General features: G+C 35.1%; 1 protein-coding gene across 2 annotated transcripts in view; it reads left to right on the top strand.

Moving 5' to 3' along the window:
• Nucleotides 1-13,871, top strand: part of LOC107088199 (probable serine/threonine-protein kinase PknB) — a 17,874-nt gene extending 4,003 nt beyond the window's left edge. The window contains exons 2-9 of one of the 2 annotated variants that reach the window (XM_015380220.1): nucleotides 1,465-1,561; nucleotides 2,500-2,600; nucleotides 2,698-2,781; nucleotides 3,006-3,067; nucleotides 3,228-3,308; nucleotides 5,034-5,088; nucleotides 10,017-10,205; nucleotides 12,357-13,871. In XM_015380220.1, coding sequence (XP_015235706.1) covers nucleotides 1,465-1,561; nucleotides 2,500-2,600; nucleotides 2,698-2,781; nucleotides 3,006-3,067; nucleotides 3,228-3,308; nucleotides 5,034-5,088; nucleotides 10,017-10,205; nucleotides 12,357-13,322 — 1,635 coding nt within the window. In that variant the 3' untranslated portion in view covers nucleotides 13,323-13,871. The remainder of the gene's footprint in view (nucleotides 1-1,464; nucleotides 1,562-2,499; nucleotides 2,601-2,697; nucleotides 2,782-3,005; nucleotides 3,068-3,227; nucleotides 3,309-5,033; nucleotides 5,089-10,016; nucleotides 10,206-12,356) is intronic. The other variant, XM_015380221.1, reaches the window with a different exon arrangement.
• The last annotated feature ends 5,131 nt before the right edge of the window (nucleotides 13,872-19,002 follow it).

The raw sequence follows: 19,002 nt of genomic DNA, 5'->3' as shown, positions 1-19,002 counted from the left end.
AATCCAAGCATCCCATAAAAAGAAGGATCTTAAAGAAACTGATAATATTCTGATGATTAGCGTTATTTCCACAGTTGTGGTCTTGACCGGTCTTGAAATAAAATGCTGAGTCCTCAGCGCCCGAGACCGAGACAAGACCGAGACCAAATGCGGTCAAGTCCGAGACGAGACCGAGACCATTAAAAAATACTGATCTCGAGTACTACAACACTGCTCATTACTTCTTAAAAATACAAACATAACATCTTCATTTGATGAGGATCTCCTGATAGAATGAGCAGCATTAATTAATAGAGAGTTAGATATAAGTGGGGATAGCGTCATCAGACTGCATACTGATTCCCTTTCTTATTTAGAAAATTATCTAAATGAGCGCTACCATCTTACAATCCATCAGATACATTGCAACCTTAGCCGTCCTCATATTTGCAGCATTACACTTGTTTATGCTTGTACAGGTTTTTATAAGAGCATAATATTGGCATTGATGTGTGTGATAGCAGCGTTACAGAAAACAACTGTACAGTCCAACAGCCACTCAGTATTAACCAGGTAATGTAAGCAAGAATCAAAATGAGGAGGTACCCAATGAGATGATGCACTGGTCCTACCTGTTTGAACGTTTTCATACTTCAATTTCACCTGCTCATCTAAGCTCTTTTCACTGTTTTCTTTAGAAAGGTTGGACTACTGTACCTTAACTTGAAGCCACTGCACTCTCTGCACAACAAAGAGACTTAAATTAATATCTGCATAAGACATTATGATGGGAACTGTTATGGATTCATTGCTTTTATGCACTTGGGATAACTATTTGAGTGACTACTATTTGCTGAAAAGGTAGAAGATGAAAATATGCAATAAACCTACAAAGGTTAAACCAGAAAAGATACAGTGTTTGAAAAGTGTTCTTTTTAGGGATTTTAGTAAAAAATATATGAGAATGAAGAGCCATGTCATATCAGCTGTCTTACTCTAAACCAAAGGATGCCCCAGCATTTTAAGGATTGTATTTTCTCCTGTACTCAGACTTTACAGCATGAACTCCTGGAGTCACACAGATCACAACTTACCACAGGTCTTTTTAGGATGAAGTAGGTCTCTATCTGTAGTCAATCAGTTATCATCCATACCCTCCCAAGAAACATCTGAAACATTTAGGACACTATTATGAACAGAGGTATGCTTGCAGAACAAAGTTTCCATGTTAAAAGCATATTTTTGAAAAAAACACTCAATATTACTTTTAAGTGACGCGTAAAGCACCAAAAAGTGTTTTCAGTCCAAGTGAGGAATCAAAGGAATAAGACATTTTTGTATATTTATATGCAGAGGAAAACGGTATTTTATTATATACGTGTTTTGATAAGAAATATGTGTATTTATATTATACAAAATTGCTTTTATATCCACTTCCTATTTAACCTTGTCATGTTAAACTGTTGCATTTAATATTTTCAACAGCAATGCAGACAGTCTATGGCAGCACTGACCTCCGAGATAAAAACTCTTCAAGAAATGAAACATCCCCATCTTGTGAATATAAATAACTCTTTTGAAGGTATGTTTTTAAACAGCAATCAGCACTTTGTGTTAATCTTTTTTGGTAAAATATATTGTGACAAAAATTATACAAAAAAGTGATTGGAAATATGTTAGAGACGGTAAAAAAATGAAAAAAATATTTCTGCATTAATATGTATGAGTTCTTATACTTGGTACTCAGTTAATAATAAAATCAACTTTTTCTAAGTGGTCATCATTGATTTTACATCAGAAAAGGAATTACCAAAAAAAAGGTGGTAGTTTTTGTTAGGGTTGTTAAGTTTCCCCAACTTTAACCTATTAAAGAAATAAACAAAGACAGCGTAAGATTTTTCCTGACCGGGCTTTGCAAAGGGAAAATGCACAGAGCTTTGGAATCTCTTTGTGCAGTTTTCGTCTTGTACCAAGCTTGCAGGCTTATTTATTGAGCAGTCAATAAATAAATTTTAGTTTCGATTACGCAATCTCTTAGACATAGCATGAACTTTTAAGATAGGAAACATGTCTGGTTTCAGTATACGCTTTTACAAAACGTGTCGGGGGTCATGAACTTCCCTTTCGGTGCTTCTCAAATGTAAAACAGGAACTTCTGTGGTTCATTCTCGCAAAACATTCGACCATCTTATAACCTGCATACACTGTTTCCACTGATGACAGTAAAAGTAGTAAAAGAAATGATTTAAAAGCATTATAAAAGATATGAATGAATAAAATGATAAAAACATCATAAAACAACAGAAATCATAATAACTCTACCAGTTTTATTTTACATTTGAGGCCAGTGTTGAGTATATTATTTCCTTTTCTTAAAAAAATAAAGAATAAAATGGTGACCTTTAAGCGAGTTCAAAGATATATAAAGTTTATGATAAGGTTAAATTATTTCACATATTGAAAATAAAAAAAATAAAATAAACCAGTTTTGAAATAATCAATTTCTTTTTTGTTTTAAAGATGAAAATCAGAACATTTACTACGTAGTGATGGAGGACTGTCAGGGAGGGAACCTTGCTGATAAGATAATAGAAATGCCGGAGCCTCCAGAAGAATCAGAGGTATTTTTGAAACTATTTTAAAATGCATTTCAGTAAAGTATTGTATGGAATCCAATTTTGAAATTTTTTTTTACCTGTGAAATTATTTCATTTACAGATTCTGAGCTACATTGTTGAGATCTGTATGGCCTTGAAAGTCATTCATGAAGCTTGTTTGCTTCATAAAGATCTCATGCCAAAGGTAATTTACAGAGATAAACATACATTTTTTTGCATGATTTTCTTTTAATATTCAACATCACCCAAATTACATTATCAATGGTTGTTATAAATATATCTAGTAATTCATTGGCATTCCCTCTAAAATAAATAGCATTTTATTCAAGAGTGTCAAGTGTTCTTAACAGCATTTCTCTCCACAGCATGCTTGTCAAGTTATTAACTCTTAATTTTCTCTTTCTATAGAATGTTCTCTTTACAGAATTTGGACTAGTGTGCTTGGGTGGATTCGGGAATATCCATGAAAAGTAATGTACAGCATTTTTTTTTTTACATGGAATGAGGAAAGTGTATAAAATTGATAAAATATACATATTGAATAGATAAAATGGATACCAGGAAGAATACTTATTTTCATTTGATTTAAATATTTGTTATTTTTTTCCCTTTATTTTTTTTCTCAAACAGTTCAAAAAACCTGTCTTCAGAGCCAACAATAAATTATCTGGCACCTGAAGTCTTTACAGATGGCACATATGACCCAAAAAGGTAGTGTATATGTGTTTATTTCTGTTATAACATGAGATTTTATAAAACCAGCATTATAGAATAATATGACTATTCAGAGTGAAAAGGTTGTTTTACATGACTATTTCCAGAAGGCGTACAGACTTTAAATTATGGACAAATTAGTCTCACTGTTAACTGTATTACTGTCTCTAAGAAAACATACATTTTCTAGACTAAAAACATGCAAAAGTTTAATTAATGGTGGCAGATTTGAAATAAGTTGCAACTAAGAAAAAGCACTACTCATTATGGTGTTTAAGGAAATTTTTCTGCTTTATTAATCTCCCTACCAAGCATTGTCTCTAAATTCATTATTGTTAAATATTGTTATTGATTAAAAAGATTAAAATTGACAATTAGAAATGCTGAAAAAAGTAAGAGGTATAATTTTACAGTTATAGAAATTTGATATTTTGACCATTTGAAATTCTAAAGTATCATGCTAGGTCCAAGGGAGACAAAAGAAAATACCATGAAATTCCACTGTCCCACAGCAGCACCTCTGCCTACCTTTTGCTAGGCTCCTTGAGATGAAACATCAAGGGGGTCTTAATATAAACAAACAACAAACAGACAAAAATGACAGATGTAGCACAATATGTGTAATCAAAATATTTATATAAACAAAACCTACAAAATAACCATACACACAACTAAGCACACAAACGTAAGAGAGAGATTTTCTAAATGGCACGTGTTCCATTATCAGATTTTCAAAAAGGTAGGTTATAGTATAGCTTAGAACAAGGGTTTTCTAAATTTCTAGCAGTGACCATAAAAATAACAATGCAGCTAATATTCCCGTAAATCTGTTTCACCTTTAAATCTCCAACTCTCCCTATTTCTTTCTGTGCTCTGTTTAAAAAGATTTATAAACTTATTTACTAATATAATGATGCCAGAAAGAACATGTTAAGGTATGTAGAAGCTCTGCTGTCTGATTCTGTCAGTACAATAAGAAAATATGTTCATTTTAACCTGTAACAGTGAGGCATGGTCCTCTAAGTAGCCAAGCTTTTTTAACTAGTAAAGAAGTTAGTTTCAAACTAAACTTTAAAGCTTCTTACATTATATACCAACTTGTATAAACTTACAATCTGTTGCCATTTTTAGCTGAAAAAGCTCTGTATCTCTAACGAACAGATTGTTTGGTGGCATCTCAAATTTTTTTAACCAATCCGTCACCTAAATTTTACTTAAACATACATCGAAGTACAGTAGCTGCCGGTTAATGTTCACAGACTGCTGCTGTGTGTCTCTACTCCGACCTAGCTACTTTGTAAACAGTAAAATGCGACCGCATATCAGATGTCTCAAAGCAACAGATCCGATGATGTTACATGAAGAGACTGGACATGGGAGCAGATAATTGTCTTGTTATCACAAGAAAACAGTTATGGATTTCTCGAGATCACAAGATGATTTATCTGTATGTGGATATTTCAACACAAGTCCCTCAGAAAGTTACACCTGTGGTTGAACAGCAGTACTTGAACTGAAGCTTTCTGTAATCTGTAACTGATGAGGCATACCAGAAAAATGGAAGGCCCATGAAGGAACCATTAGGTAATCCCAGCCCCCCAATATAAAAAAACTGCAGTATACCCATATTTTAGTATTTTTCATGCTTTGAGTTTTGTTTGTAGTGATTGCCATTTTTTTTTCTTCTATATTATGTTTCTTACTTATGTTTTTACTTTTTAGTGACATGTGGTCAGTTGGATGCATCCTTTATGAGCTTTGCACAAAACAGAGAGCGGTGAGTTGAAAAAGAAAAGATTAAAACTTAAAAATGTACATTACTAATTCCATCCTAATATTCCCCTTTAAAAATACTTGCTGGTATCAGTTTATTTATTGACTGTTATGGTGGTTACCGTAAGGTTTTGCTTGATAATTGTATATGAAACTTTATTGAAAATGTTTTAGGGAGTAAAATTGTATACAAGGGAAATAGAAATGGAAAGGAATGTAAGAAAGAAAGAGGGGATAATTATTAAGGGAAGAGAGAAAGAGATATAAAAGAGGGAAGATAGACAAGAGAAAGATTAAGTTGTAAGCTAATGTATGTACTGTAGCTCGAGGTAATAATGGTAATAATTATTTTGAACAATTCAGTGTGGTTTAATTGGTTTAACCACACCAATTGGTTAATTGGTGTGGTTAAATTATTTTGTTGACCCTCCTTTTTTCTTGACTATGATGAGTCGTGATCAGCTAAACATGGATCTTTGATGACAAAAAAATGACGAGTCATGGGTGTGAGTTTTCATTGACGGGACGAGACAGAATACAAATGTTAGTCTGTCTGTCAGACATTTAAAATGCATAATTTTGCCGTAAACGGCTAAGCAGTATCAGCTGTACTGCTGTGACCTGTTTTGTCACACAGCCCACCTGGCGTGCAGCACAGTGGTGTCAAAAGTGCACATATTTGTTACTTAATTAGAAGTGTAGATATTGCAGTTTAAAAACACTATGTTAAAAGTGGAAGTATCAATCTGACCTCTTAACTGTAGTAAAAGTGAAAAAGTATGTGCTCCAAAAACTACTTAAAGTATAAAAGTATAAATTAACCTTTTAAAAATAAAAAAAAACAGCCTGATGCCACTATATAAATTGAAAGCTAAATTTTTCGACTATTTTGAAACATTCTTTGAGATAGGGCCAAGGATGTGGGAGTTCTTGTTGGTCTCCGTCTCCCGATACGCTCTTGCCTGTGTCCCACCTTTTAGACATTTCAACATTTTTTTCTGAATCCGAGATTGTAGCATGACATAGACATTTCGTTTTTCAATTTGAAGAACACCTGCTTGCTTCTGATGATTTCCTTTAGCTAACCAATGAGTGTTTGCGTTATATGACTCATCCAATCACACTAGTTTTCACTAGGTGTGAATGGCACCAATGATCTGCATTGGATGGCGCACATGACGTGAAATAAATATTTATAAACAATAAAAGCCAAGTGTTTTAGGATTTGGTTGAGGACCCAAATGCAGAGGCAGAGAGACTGAGGTGATTTCTTGCAGTTGAATTCAAAAACACAGGTAACAGAGGCAGCAATCCGAAAATCCAACTAAAAATGTTAACAAACCAAAAATCATGAAGACATGAGGGGAAACGAGCATGAGAAGCCAGGGAGAGATGAGGTAAGAAGACAACAGTGATGAGGAAACTGCCACAACAAGGAACCAGCAAAGAGTGACAGCAGAGGGAGTATAAATATGGCTGACTGAACAAAGGCAGGGCTAACGAGCTGATGAGGAGCAGGTGTGAGTGGAGATAATGAGGAAACCAAGGGAAAAAGAACAAACACAAAAGGGCAACGGAGGACAACAAAGAAAAACCTGAGAACTAAAATATATCTAGAAATACAAAGTAGGAAATAAACCAATGAAACTCATGGATCAAAGTTAAAAAGAAAGTATCACCGTGACAAAGAGTAACGAGCAACGTTTTAAAATTGTAAGGAATAGAAAGTACAGATACTTGTGTGAAAATGTAATGAGTAGAAGTCAGAAGTCGGAAGAAAAATAAGTAATGGAGTAAAGTATAGATACCTAAAGTACAGTAACGAAGTACTAGTACTTTGTTACTTGACACCTCTGTGTGCAGCAGTGAACATTCTGCATGAACACAGATGGACCATGGCAGCAGCGGCAGAGGTGAAAATAAGCTGGAATGGTCCGGTACAGCGCGCATAACTCTGACAACTCTGCTCTTCCAGCTGTGCTTGTGCAGAAATGTGTCTTTGCATGGCTTAGCTCTGAGTCTGCGCTTTACGCTCCACACTGATGGTTCGCTCTCAGCAGTATGGCTCTTCCTGTCCTCGCTGCTAAACTATATGTGGTTGATCATCCTCTGCTAGGCATAAAGATTCCTTTTGTCTAACCATCAAGATTTATTTTGTTCCAGCTCACAAGACGTGATGCAAAACCTTTATTAATTTCTCCCAAAAGTAATCCCTAAATTTTATCCAAAGCAACTATTTCATTGCATACTGTTTTTTTTTGCATCAAGACCCAGATGAAAAGGTACATAGATCTCATTAATTCTCTCTCAATTTTTTTTTTATCCATTCAGATATGATGTCAATGTTTCCTTGTAGTGCATTAAAACATTGTCCCTGCTTCCTTTCAATAATTCAACATTTTATTTAACATATTCTTGAAATTTTGGTCCGGATTGCTATGGCATTAGAAGGCAATTATGTAGGTTCTCTGTGTTTTTTTAATATTAGACCCCTGTGAATTTAAATCTACTTTGACCCCTGAGCAGCAGTAAGCAAGGGGCAGATTTATAGAAATAAAACCAAAATTGCCAATATAGAAAGAAGAATGTTTTTATTCTCTGTTTTTTTGTTTTTGTTTTTTTTTTGTTTTTTTGAGTAATGAAGTTTGATTGATCTCTGTGCAATGAATAATTCATAGTAGATAAGGAAGTGTTTGCTTTGGGATGTCTAAAATCATTCATTTATTGTAAATTTTGTTTGGTTGTATATCTGCTTTTTTAACCAATATGATGTCTTGAACTAGACCTGCTATTTTAACAACTGTTGTGAGACACTTTTGTATAAAGTTGGGCATTAATTCATAAAAAAAACTTTATTTGAATTCAATGAATTAAAATTTTCTGCCAAATAGCAACTACGAACTGCATGGCAGCATTCTATATCCAGTAATCGTAGTATCTAGACAAGAGCTGTCAGTCTGTTAAAGAATGTGGTTGTTATTCAAATTGTAAAGGTTACCTGTTTTAAGAAGTGCAACATAAAACTGACAAAAACTAGACTAAAATCTTGTAGAGTTTTAGTCGACTAAAATTGGACTAAAAATATCACATACAGTAGTGACTAAAATGTGACTAAAACTAATAATAGTTTTTAACCTGAAGGCCAACACTAAGACTAAATCTAAGATGGCTGTCAAAACCAACACTAGAACAATACAGTTATCATTTTATATAATGTTTACAATGGGCTTCACATATACGTAGGTAGCCTACCCCAAAGTGCTATGAATAAAAGTAACAAACAAAGCGATACAAATAAAGTTATATACAAAATTATTCATGACCATAAAACATGAAAAAATTTTGTTTGTTTTTTTAGTTTCAGTCATTTTTTTTCATTTTGGTTTAATTATATAGAGCCTGTCTGAATTACTTTGTGCCAGCCTGCAAGTTTTTTATGTATACATTCCTTTACAACTGTAATTTCTGATGCCCCAAATATGTTTATATATGAAGATACTCTGTGTTCATTGTTTTGCATTGTAACAATGCCTCATTTGTTAACACAATGACCACAGAGATTTTTGTTTATGAATTTAAACCTCACTTAGGGAAGTACTAAGCAGACGCACAAACTGCAGTTGAGTTTCACATTGGCATATTATTTTTTTATTTTAATGTCTTGATGTGACAAAAAGCTTTCACTGGTCCTTTGCTCCAAGAGTAGCAGAGATTACCACTATTACTTTAATAACAAGCACAACACAGGTTAGCATGGATCAAGAAAACTACAACTGCGTGGGTCGCTTAATTGAAGATTGAAGGTCTTGTGACATAGTTAAAAACTCAATAAGTGGATTTGATGATCTAGGCCCTTCAAAAGTTTTTACCCAATTGTGTTAAAGGTATCGTGGAGGATCATTACAAATTTTTAAAGACCCACCCTCTGCACCAGTAACCCTGTACCCGCTACCGGGAGGAAACATCTATTAAATGCGAGTGAGAGCGTGCACAAGCCCATTTGTCTTCATGCTCACTCTAATAGTTGCTGTTCGCATCGCTCATACAAGCTAACTTTAAAAAGAAGATTTGCAATTTTTCTACTATGTCGACGCACCACTAGTAAGTGAAAATGGGGACGAGCATGTAGGATGGCCTTGCATAAACATATCACCAGAATAATTGACAATTAGGAGGATCCTTTATTTAGATGATCCACCCAGAAAAGGAACATCCTCCACTATACTTTTAAATAATAAAAATAAAAAAATCCTCTTGGATTTATGTGGCACAAAACAGCAGGATTTCACAACATATACAGATGAGCAACATCTTAATATTACAACTTTAGTGAAATTGGTTAAATTGGTTCAAATTAAATTTTAAACTATTTTCTTCATTAATATGAGTTTGTATTGAGCAATACATGTTACTATAACAGGACATGCACACCCTCCAGGTATGGGCTTCTCTACATGACTTGGAAGTTACATCTATCCATGTGTTCCCTTTGTTTTTTTTTTCTCAGCGTTTTACTTTCAGTGCAATGTCACAAGTACAGAGGAAAGAAACTCACTCTTTGCCTTTAACCCATCCCCTTGGGGAGCAGGGTCTTTGCTCAGGGACCCAGAGTGGCAGTCTGTGGGAGTGGGACTTAAAATCAGAACCTCTGGATTCCAAGCGCAATGCCCTAACCACTAGGCTGCCAGTCCCTCGGCAGTGGGGAGTTTTGATATATTTTTATGTAGAAACACAACATTCATACAAGCATAGACATCAAGGGGATGATTAGTCCTATCTGTAGTCCTTCTTTAGAGAGATGAGGCTTAAAAGACAGCCACAGTCATAGGCTTGCAGTTTTTTATGTGATCATATGTTTCCGCATTTTAAAGTAAACAATTAAGTGCTTCATTCTGTGAAATATATTTGTCCTTATTTCTATTTTTCTTTCAGTTCTCTGCTGAGACAGCTATAAAGCTCATGCCCAAGATCATCAGTGCTGATTTTCCACAGCTCCCAAGTGACTTTTCCTTTGAGATTTGTGATCTTGTGGGTGACCTTTTGAAAAAAGATCCAAGAGAGAGACCCACAGCCACTGAAATGCTACAGCGTCCTATTATCATCAGATGTCTCATAGAAAAGGTATGAGATGATTGTTAAAACAGACTTGAACTAACAATTCCTTTTTTGTAGCCAACAAGGTGAATTAAATTCTTAATTTTTTTTTTATTCTATGTTGCAAGCCAATGTTTACTGGCAAAACAAACATTGACTCTTTCCAAAAGAGTTTCCAATAATCCTAAAGTTATACTTATTAAGTAATTTGGAATGATTTATGCAGATCAGAATTAGGTAATTCACTCACACAATGTAAATTTTAAAGGTTTTATGGTCAAAGATGAGGAAGTTGCAGATAGTGGCAGGCAGACAGGAACTGAAGATGAACGGGACGGAATCAGATACTGTAGTTCATGCAGAGAAAGACTAGAGCTGGAGTAGCAGTCAGAACCAGACTTGATATGTAGAGAGAATAGCAGCCCCTAGAGCCAAAATTGTTTTCTGGCATGTTACTTTTAAAAAATGATACATGCCAGTTGAAAAGTGACTTTTCAAAAGGCATATATCACTTTTCAAATGGAGGAGTCAAATTTCTAACCAAAACACCCAAACAAACAAATAACAGGCTCTCTGTTTATCTAGACAATTTTTTTTAACCTGTTTACATTTTTTTTGTTTAAAAAAAATTATAATCAAACTAGTTTAAGACACATGATTTACATCCATTAAGATAAATGAAATGATGGTTGTTGCCCCCTAATGGATTGCCACCTTATTGTGGGCAGGGGGTTCGTGGGACTCATAACTTAAAGAAATATGCAGGATCTTTGCTTCAGCTAGGCAGATCTTAAGGTGTTCAACTTCACTTTTGTTGAGTTTAATTTTATTTTATTTGTATTTAATTTATCCAGTATAGTGGAGGATGCTCTTTTTCTTTGTGGGTCATCTAAATAAGTGCTCCTCCTAATTGTCAATTATTCTGGTGATATGTTTACTTAAGGCCGTCCTACGTGCTCGTCCCCATTTTCACTTACCAGTGGTGACTCTGACATAGTGGAAAAATAGCAAATTTTCTTTTGAAAAGTAAGCTTGTATGAGTGTTGCAAACAGCAGCTTTTAAACAGAACGTGAATGAGGAGAAATGGGCTCATGCACGCTCTTGCGCGCATTTAATAGGCATTCCCTCTCAGGAGCAGGTACAGGGTTGTGCATGTCCATTTTTTTTTAAGTAGGGAGGGCGGGTCTTTTCAAAAATTTGCAAAAATACTCCACTATACATTTAATGTAACAACCTAAAGAAATAACGTTTAAAAAGCAGGAAGAAATAGAAACTTACATTTGTACCATATTCACATTAAAAGAAAATTAGCTATTCAGCTCTTAATAATTTTTACGCGCATAATTCAAGAACACAAAAATTACCCTCAGAAAATAAAAAATACACAACAGAAAACCAGCCCGTTCAATGGCAATTATGATTCTGAGAACGCAGAAAAAGTTGGGGGGTTTTTCCATTGTTTCCATAAATCCTTCAATTGAAATGCAGCTTTTCATTGTTGAATTTCTTGATCAATTTGCTTTTTTTGATATCACCTTTTAGCTTTTAGCCCAGTCCCATTAAGAACACAAGTCAACAATAACAATGAATAATATTGTGTACAGATGAACATGCCTACAACCAGGCCTGCTGTGAATTACAGCACTTCGAGTTATTTGAATCTTCAACTTGCACATTTTGCAATAAATAAAAATCTCTCTTTTTTATCAATTTTCTCAGTTAGGATGTACTCAGCCAGAACCATATTAGAGAAATATGTTTGGTTGCGACAAAGACAATTAGATAATTCAACATTTCATTCTTTGGGTTATTTAGGTCTTGTTTGAACCAGGTTAAAAACTAGTTTATTTATTTTGTTCTGTTTTTGTTTTTATTTGAAATGTTTCTAATAATATTCTAGTAGTTACATTAATGTGCCTTAACTATATCAAAATGGCTTGTTTATTTCATTTTTCTGTAATATTGAATTACATGACCTTTTTCCAGAGAAAACCCGAATGACAACTAGAGTTACAAATTTGAATCTTTACATGATCACCGTTTTCCTATCATGTGGTTTTATTTAAGTATCATCATATATCCTAAAACTGTAAAATTGTGCAACAGTCTAACTACACAGATTCAGGTTGTGTTGTCCAGTGAAATATGTTTGCTAACAAATTATGTCTTTTTATTAGTGTAAAACTACTGTGGAAGAACTTCAGACCAAGCTGGATACACTCAGAGCTTTAGCAGATGGTCTGGAACGTATTCACGAGGGGACCACCATCGCCAGTTTGACAGGAGGTGTGATTGGAGCAGTGGGGGGAATTACATCCATAGTAGGGCTCATTCTATCACCCTTCACTTTGGGAGCATCTCTTATCGTCACTGGAATTGGTGTGGGGGTGGGTGCTGTTGGTGGAGTCACTGCTGGTGCCTCAAACATCACAAATATGGTCAATCAGTCCTCTGATCGAAAAACAGTTCATAGCATCATTAAAGAGCTTGAACAGAAAATTAGTGCAGTTGTCTCTTGGCTCGTGGAGATTAGCTATAGTTTTCAAGCCATCAGCAGTATATATGCAGATGTGTGTGACGATGATGGAAACTTTTCAAATGAAAACATAAAGAAGATTGGTTTGCGTGCAGGAAGAAACCTCAGTGGTATTACTGAACTAATCCGGCTGGTTAGAGTAGTTAACATCGGTAAAATTGCTGCACAGACATCAAGAGCAGTGCGTGTGGCAGAGGTTGCAACAGGTATACTGTCTGGTTTATTTGTAGCAGTGGACATCTTCTTCATTGCAATGGATGCAAAAGAGATTCATGACATTAAGCAGGCTAGGGTTGCAGAGACAAGTGCAGCTTCTCCACAGTCAGCAGATGAAATGGATAATTCTGCACAGACCTCAGATGAGACTATGCTCATTAACAGCTCACTGATGCAAGAATCTGACCCTGCTGAAAACAATCAGACCATGGACCAGGCTACCCCAAAGAAGGCTGAAATCAGATCTGAGGTTATGAAATTTGTAAAATCAGTCAGGGAGGCAGCGGAAAACATGGAAAAAGTCTTAGCTGAATTAAAAACTGTGATCCAATCTATCCCTTCATTTCTAGAACACAATGAGATGGAATGGCAGAATATGGAATTAATGTAAACAGTTATAAACAGCCTCTCATTCCCTAAGTAAAATTTAGGGATGCACTACATTATTTGAACTTATTGAACTAGACTATGAACCAGCACTGTATATATGAAAATATTTCAAATCAAAACAAAAATAAAGCTTTGTTTCTTGAGTTACATTATTTAAAGTATAGCAACAATTTATATCAGTGCCTATTATACTGATATGTGACCTTTGTATAGTGTTTGCTAACCCTATAAAGGAAGTTTGAAATTACTTTGTCTTATTGAATTTTGCAAGTGTTGAGCAATACAATACAATTGTCAATTGTTACATGTTTTAAAGTCAGTATCTTTGCACTTGATTTCACATTTTAATGTCTATGTTTGATGTAAGGATATCTCAAAATTTAACTTGCTAAGGCAATAAAAGTACTATTAACATTGTATATAAAAGCCTAAAATAATGGTCATAGTGGCAATACTTTAGTACAGTATACTGTAACCTCTCTCATCACACTGTATTTCTAACTTTCTTTAATATCATGTTGCTTTTTTTTTTCCTCAGTTATATGCAGACAATGTCACTATATGTCTACAGTGATAAAAAACAATAAATGTTATTGAAAAAAATCCAACTTGTTCATGTTCTGTTTAGTGATCTGAATTTGAATATGTACAGGATAGGGAATGTAATGAGCTATGATCTGCTCATTTATGGTTGTATAAAGGCAATCTAAGGATGGAAAGAGAAGTACTTTTAAGAGAACTGAATCTGGTCATTAAAGTGATCTGTTCAAAAATGTATTCAGCAAATCATTTCTTAGTTTATACAACTGCAGTTTTGGCTTTACATGTAAAATGTGCTAGCCTGATAAACCAGACTAAATGTGAGATTACATGTGTAATTCAGCCTGGCCTCGATGAATTAGTCATTAAAAGATTGTTGATGAGAACAATCCATTGTTTTTCAAACCATGTCTGTGCCTGTTGGCCAACACTCTGACAAATGAGCGCAACTGACTGGGACTTAGTAAGCGCAACAGAAAGCTGGTGGGGGAGTGTAAACAAACAGCCTGTTGGTAAAACGGCGAATATGTCCCTCTTAAAAATGAATGAGCGTAGAGCCTCTTCTTGCTCACGTTCCAACGAAAACCTCAAGTCTAATCCTTGATCAATAATTGTTGCCATCATCCTTGTTGTGCTTTCTCCAGCGTTGCTCAGCTTTGTTGTCCCGGCCTCAAAACCCTGCCTGCTTTGCATCCAAAAATTCAAAACATATCTCTGCGTTGTGATTGGCCCACCAGTTCTAGGGCCTGGGGCATTGACTGAGGCTAGACCAAACTCACAGGAAAAAAATTACTTTCGCCGCTGGTGGGTGGGGCTAGTTTACTAGGCTAAAAATGTTTCTTTACTTCTGTAATATGCTATAAGCTTAGCTTTAAGCGTGATAATCGCTGACTTTTAACAAACTTAAATTTTCCCTAGAATATAAAACAGATAATAAATATCGGGCCTTATTTTGAACTTCTGGCAACCGGAAGTTGGAATACAACTCTTTTGACCTATACTCTGGAAAAAAAAATACATTACATAATACATAAAAAAACTGTCTCATTATTCCAGATGGTGTGACCTTTCTTAGTTCATTGGTGTATAATGCGAGTAGGTGAATTAGCACCAATCTTAGTGTGATCTGCACACTGTATAACTCAGGGTATGATTCGTTCTTACCACATCACAGCTTGGGAACTATTCAGCCATTGATTTGTCACTTAGCAAGTGAGAAAAACAGACAACACAATATTCAAACAGTACTGTGCATAAAAACTTAGAATAACACAAAAGCCATTGTGTAGAATGACATGCATAGTCAACTGTCTTGTCTGTCTTAGAAAATGAAAAAATGCTTTCTGTAAGAATACAATTAAATGTGTCTACTCTGACTTAGAGAAAAGAAAAAAACATATAGTGCATTGTGTCAAAATAACTTACAAGCAAAATAAAATACATTTCACGACTCTCTACCAACAATAATGCAAAATGGTTTAGTAGTAACCTGGATTTTTTAGCTTTTGGGAAAATATTTAGAATGATATGTGGCAGCATAAAGCCTTTCTATCCCGAGGCTTTCTTCTCATCTCTTTCGATCTTCACAGCTGATGACATTTAATATATTTTAAGGAGTTTTTGAAAGATATAGCAGCCAAACCACAGATGATAAAAAAAAAAGTTTAAATGTTATCCTTGTTGGATATCAATTAATGACTGGACACTGCATCTGATGAGCATTATCAGATACATCACAGCCACCCTGTAGTATTAGACAATATAAGACATTTTACTTTTAAACAAAAATAACCACAAACAAGTCCCTTTATTTGTAAAATAGGGATCTGTTGCAAGTACTAATCTCAATTGAAGACTGTTGTCCTATGTCTTCTCTGTCAACACAATAATTTATCTTCTCATAAAGGTGTCAACAATTGGAGACAATATTCAAAAGCATATGTGTGATGCTGGCTAATAGAAATCCCTTATAGCCACATCAACAATATATCCGGTTTGCACATCCAGTCACTATCAAATAACTACCAAGAATAACATTTGTGAATTTGTTTTTTTGAAATTTCCTTCAAAAATGTTTAGTTTCCCATATTGTATTGGACCCTGCCCTCCACCTGAAAAAAATTTCTAGAATGTGAACGCAACCTATTATCTTAATAAATGAGTCCAAATACAGTAAACAGATTAATAAGGGAAAAACTGAGGCGGAGCCATCTTAGGCTTTGCAAATTTCTTTTCTGTTGGTTGGCCACATGGAGAAAGGTCATCAGCATCAAAGTAATAGGTTAAACAACTGGAGCCGGCATTTCCAAACACGTAAGAAAACTCTGAATAAAAACACACTTAAGGTAGTGACTTACTTTGTGTTTACGCATGACGTAAGTGAAGTGTACTGGAAATGTATTACCGACCAACCACCCAAGCACTGATACTTCAATTGATAGGCTTACTCTATTGCCAAGTTAATTCATTGTGACAGGGCAAGTTATTAGGGCCTCTTGATGCATGTTTTATTTCAGTTAGCAAAATACATCATGCAGCAGATGGTGCACATCTATATCATCTTGTGTGTTTTTTGGCTGTGGGTGTGCTTACTTGTTTATGTTATCTATTTAGGACCACTTATGATATACTTATCCCACTTAGGACCAACAGGCTAAGTGGGCACCTCTCGGAGGACTCGACCATTGTAGGCTGTGTTTCTGAGGGGAACGAGCTGTAGTATCGATCGGTCAACATGAACTTTGTGGACTGGTGTGGGAAGTACCACATGTGTCATAAAACAAGTACGACCAAAGAGATGGTGATCGACTTTAGGAGAAGACCCCGCCTCACTCCCCTGTGAACATCCAGGGGCAGGACATTGAAACGAAAAGACTTTCAAATACCTGGGTGTTAATGTCAATAAAAAACTGGACTGGACTCATAACACCGACGCCCTGTATAAGAAGGGCCAGAGCCGCCTCCACCTCCTAAGGAGGTTGAGCTTCTTTGAAGTGAAATTGTGAGTGACCTTCCACCCTCTGCACCAGACTGTAGGGGAGCTTGGCAGCTCCATCAGTGAAAGACTTTTACAGCATGTTTATAATCCCTGCTGTAACCAGACTCTATAATGCAACACTACAATGGCAATAAGTTGTGCATGTATAATGTGCAATTAGTTATTTAATATAACATAACATAAATAAAATGAAATTAACATGTATTACTATTACTTACTATTTTTATAAAAAGTAATTTAAGTTAAAAATTGTGACACATATCAAACCTGATGTTGTCAGCAGATAAGTGCATTTACTTTAAAGTTGCATGTCAATGGTCTTCTTAAACTGGTAACCTAAATAAACTCATCAAAACAAAAGCCTAGCCGGAGATCTGCAATTGAAAGTATGTGGTATTGACAGCCTACTGGAGTAAGTCAGAATCATACACCATAGCTGTTCTACTTGCAGTTGTAGTTTGATATTCACTGACAAATATTTTATTCAGTTTTTTAAGGATGAGAGACACTAAATAATGAGGAAAGACATTACTATTCTTTGGTATTTTGAACACCACACACATTTAACATATCCGGAACCCCCTCTAAGCATTTCGTAAAAGCAAAACGTAAAGAGTAGGTTCCTCTGACAAGACGTGAAACACATTTGAAAATTAACTGAGCCGTCAAATGAGGGCAGCTTTATTTGTTAATTTCAGTCTGTTGTCCATTTCTGTAAAGCACTACAGGAAATATGTAATAATAAAGTATTTTAAACTTGGTTAATTCCCCCCATCTTTGTGGATTAGGCGATATAATTAAGAAGCTTCTGGTTTGAAGGCCATGCAAATTGAACAAATAATCCGATCAGAGTACGTTGAGAAAAATATTTCAATCAAACCTTGAAATGTTTGTTAGGCACTGATGCAAATAAAGCCTAAAAGACAGACCTTGCATTCCACTGAACTGTACAAATTTTGATGTGGGTTATTTTTCTATCATAGTTGCATCCTGTTCACCTGATGGGAAAAGAAGTGGAGGTGATGGAGGAGTATAAATACCTTGGTATTCATCTGTATACTAGATACTACATTGGAGACACCACTATGAAGTATAATACAAGAAAGAACAGAGAAGACTGTACTTCTTAGGAAACTTGGGTCCTTCAACATTTGCTACATGCTACAAAGATGCTCATATTTTCTGTAAGTCTGTTGTGGAGAGTGTGATATCTTGCTCCATTACAGTATCTGCCAGGATAACAGCATCATATCAAATTACTTTAAAATATCAACAAGCTAATTAAGAAGGCCAGCTCTGTTCTAGGAACTCCTCTAGAAACTGTGAAGATTATTTCACAGAGGAGAATTCTTCATAAATTGAAGAAGATTTTTAACAAAAGTGAGCATCCTTTTCAGAATTTCTTTTTTTTTAAACAGTGGAGTGTCTTGTAAGATGCCTCTCCAGATCCGGTGTAAGGCAGAACAATTCAAATGATCCTTCCTGCTTACATTTACGCCTTCAACAACTCTATGAACAAAAAAACATAAAGCCTATGAGTTACTGTAACATTTAATTTTCCTTTCGGATTAATACATTATTTTTGAATTTGGAATTTAGTTTTTTCCTTGTATCTCCTTACTTTGTTTTACTGTTAGGTTTTCTTTTTTCTGCTCTCTGTATTTTCTGACACCTATAATGTGCCGAGACATAACCAACTGTTTGACAACTGTGTTGTCCACAGGGATCATCTATCTAAAGCGATGTCTGTGATCAACGGACTAACTAGCAAACATCTTGCACAAGTGAGTGAGCCAAAGTGCCTTAAAACAGGTGTTTGCTAACAGAGACCTTCAAATAAAGTGCAAAGTGATTTGTGTTTGCAACTCAGTAGACAGCATGTGCAAATAATTTTTTGCATGTGTGTGCTCATCAATATGCCGATGATACTCTAATGACTAAAACTTTGCAAGTTCATGGGTGGAGGATATGCAAATGTAAACATTTACCATGTGAGAAAAGGGGTTTTCCAGATTTGAACTTTAATTGCAGCTGCAGTTTTTGCATCTTTTTTAATAATTCTGAAATTCAGATGTAAACTCAGACGTAAAAATATTTGTGGCCGTTTCTGCCTAAAAAGAAGTATTGTGATAATACCAGATAG

This window comes from Cyprinodon variegatus, unplaced genomic scaffold (genome assembly GCF_000732505.1).
Source record: "Cyprinodon variegatus isolate N-32 unplaced genomic scaffold, C_variegatus-1.0 Scaffold210, whole genome shotgun sequence".
Taxonomy (NCBI): domain Eukaryota; kingdom Metazoa; phylum Chordata; class Actinopteri; order Cyprinodontiformes; family Cyprinodontidae; genus Cyprinodon; species Cyprinodon variegatus.
Note: the sequence above shows the minus strand (reverse complement) of the source record. Positions and strands in the feature narration are given on the sequence as shown.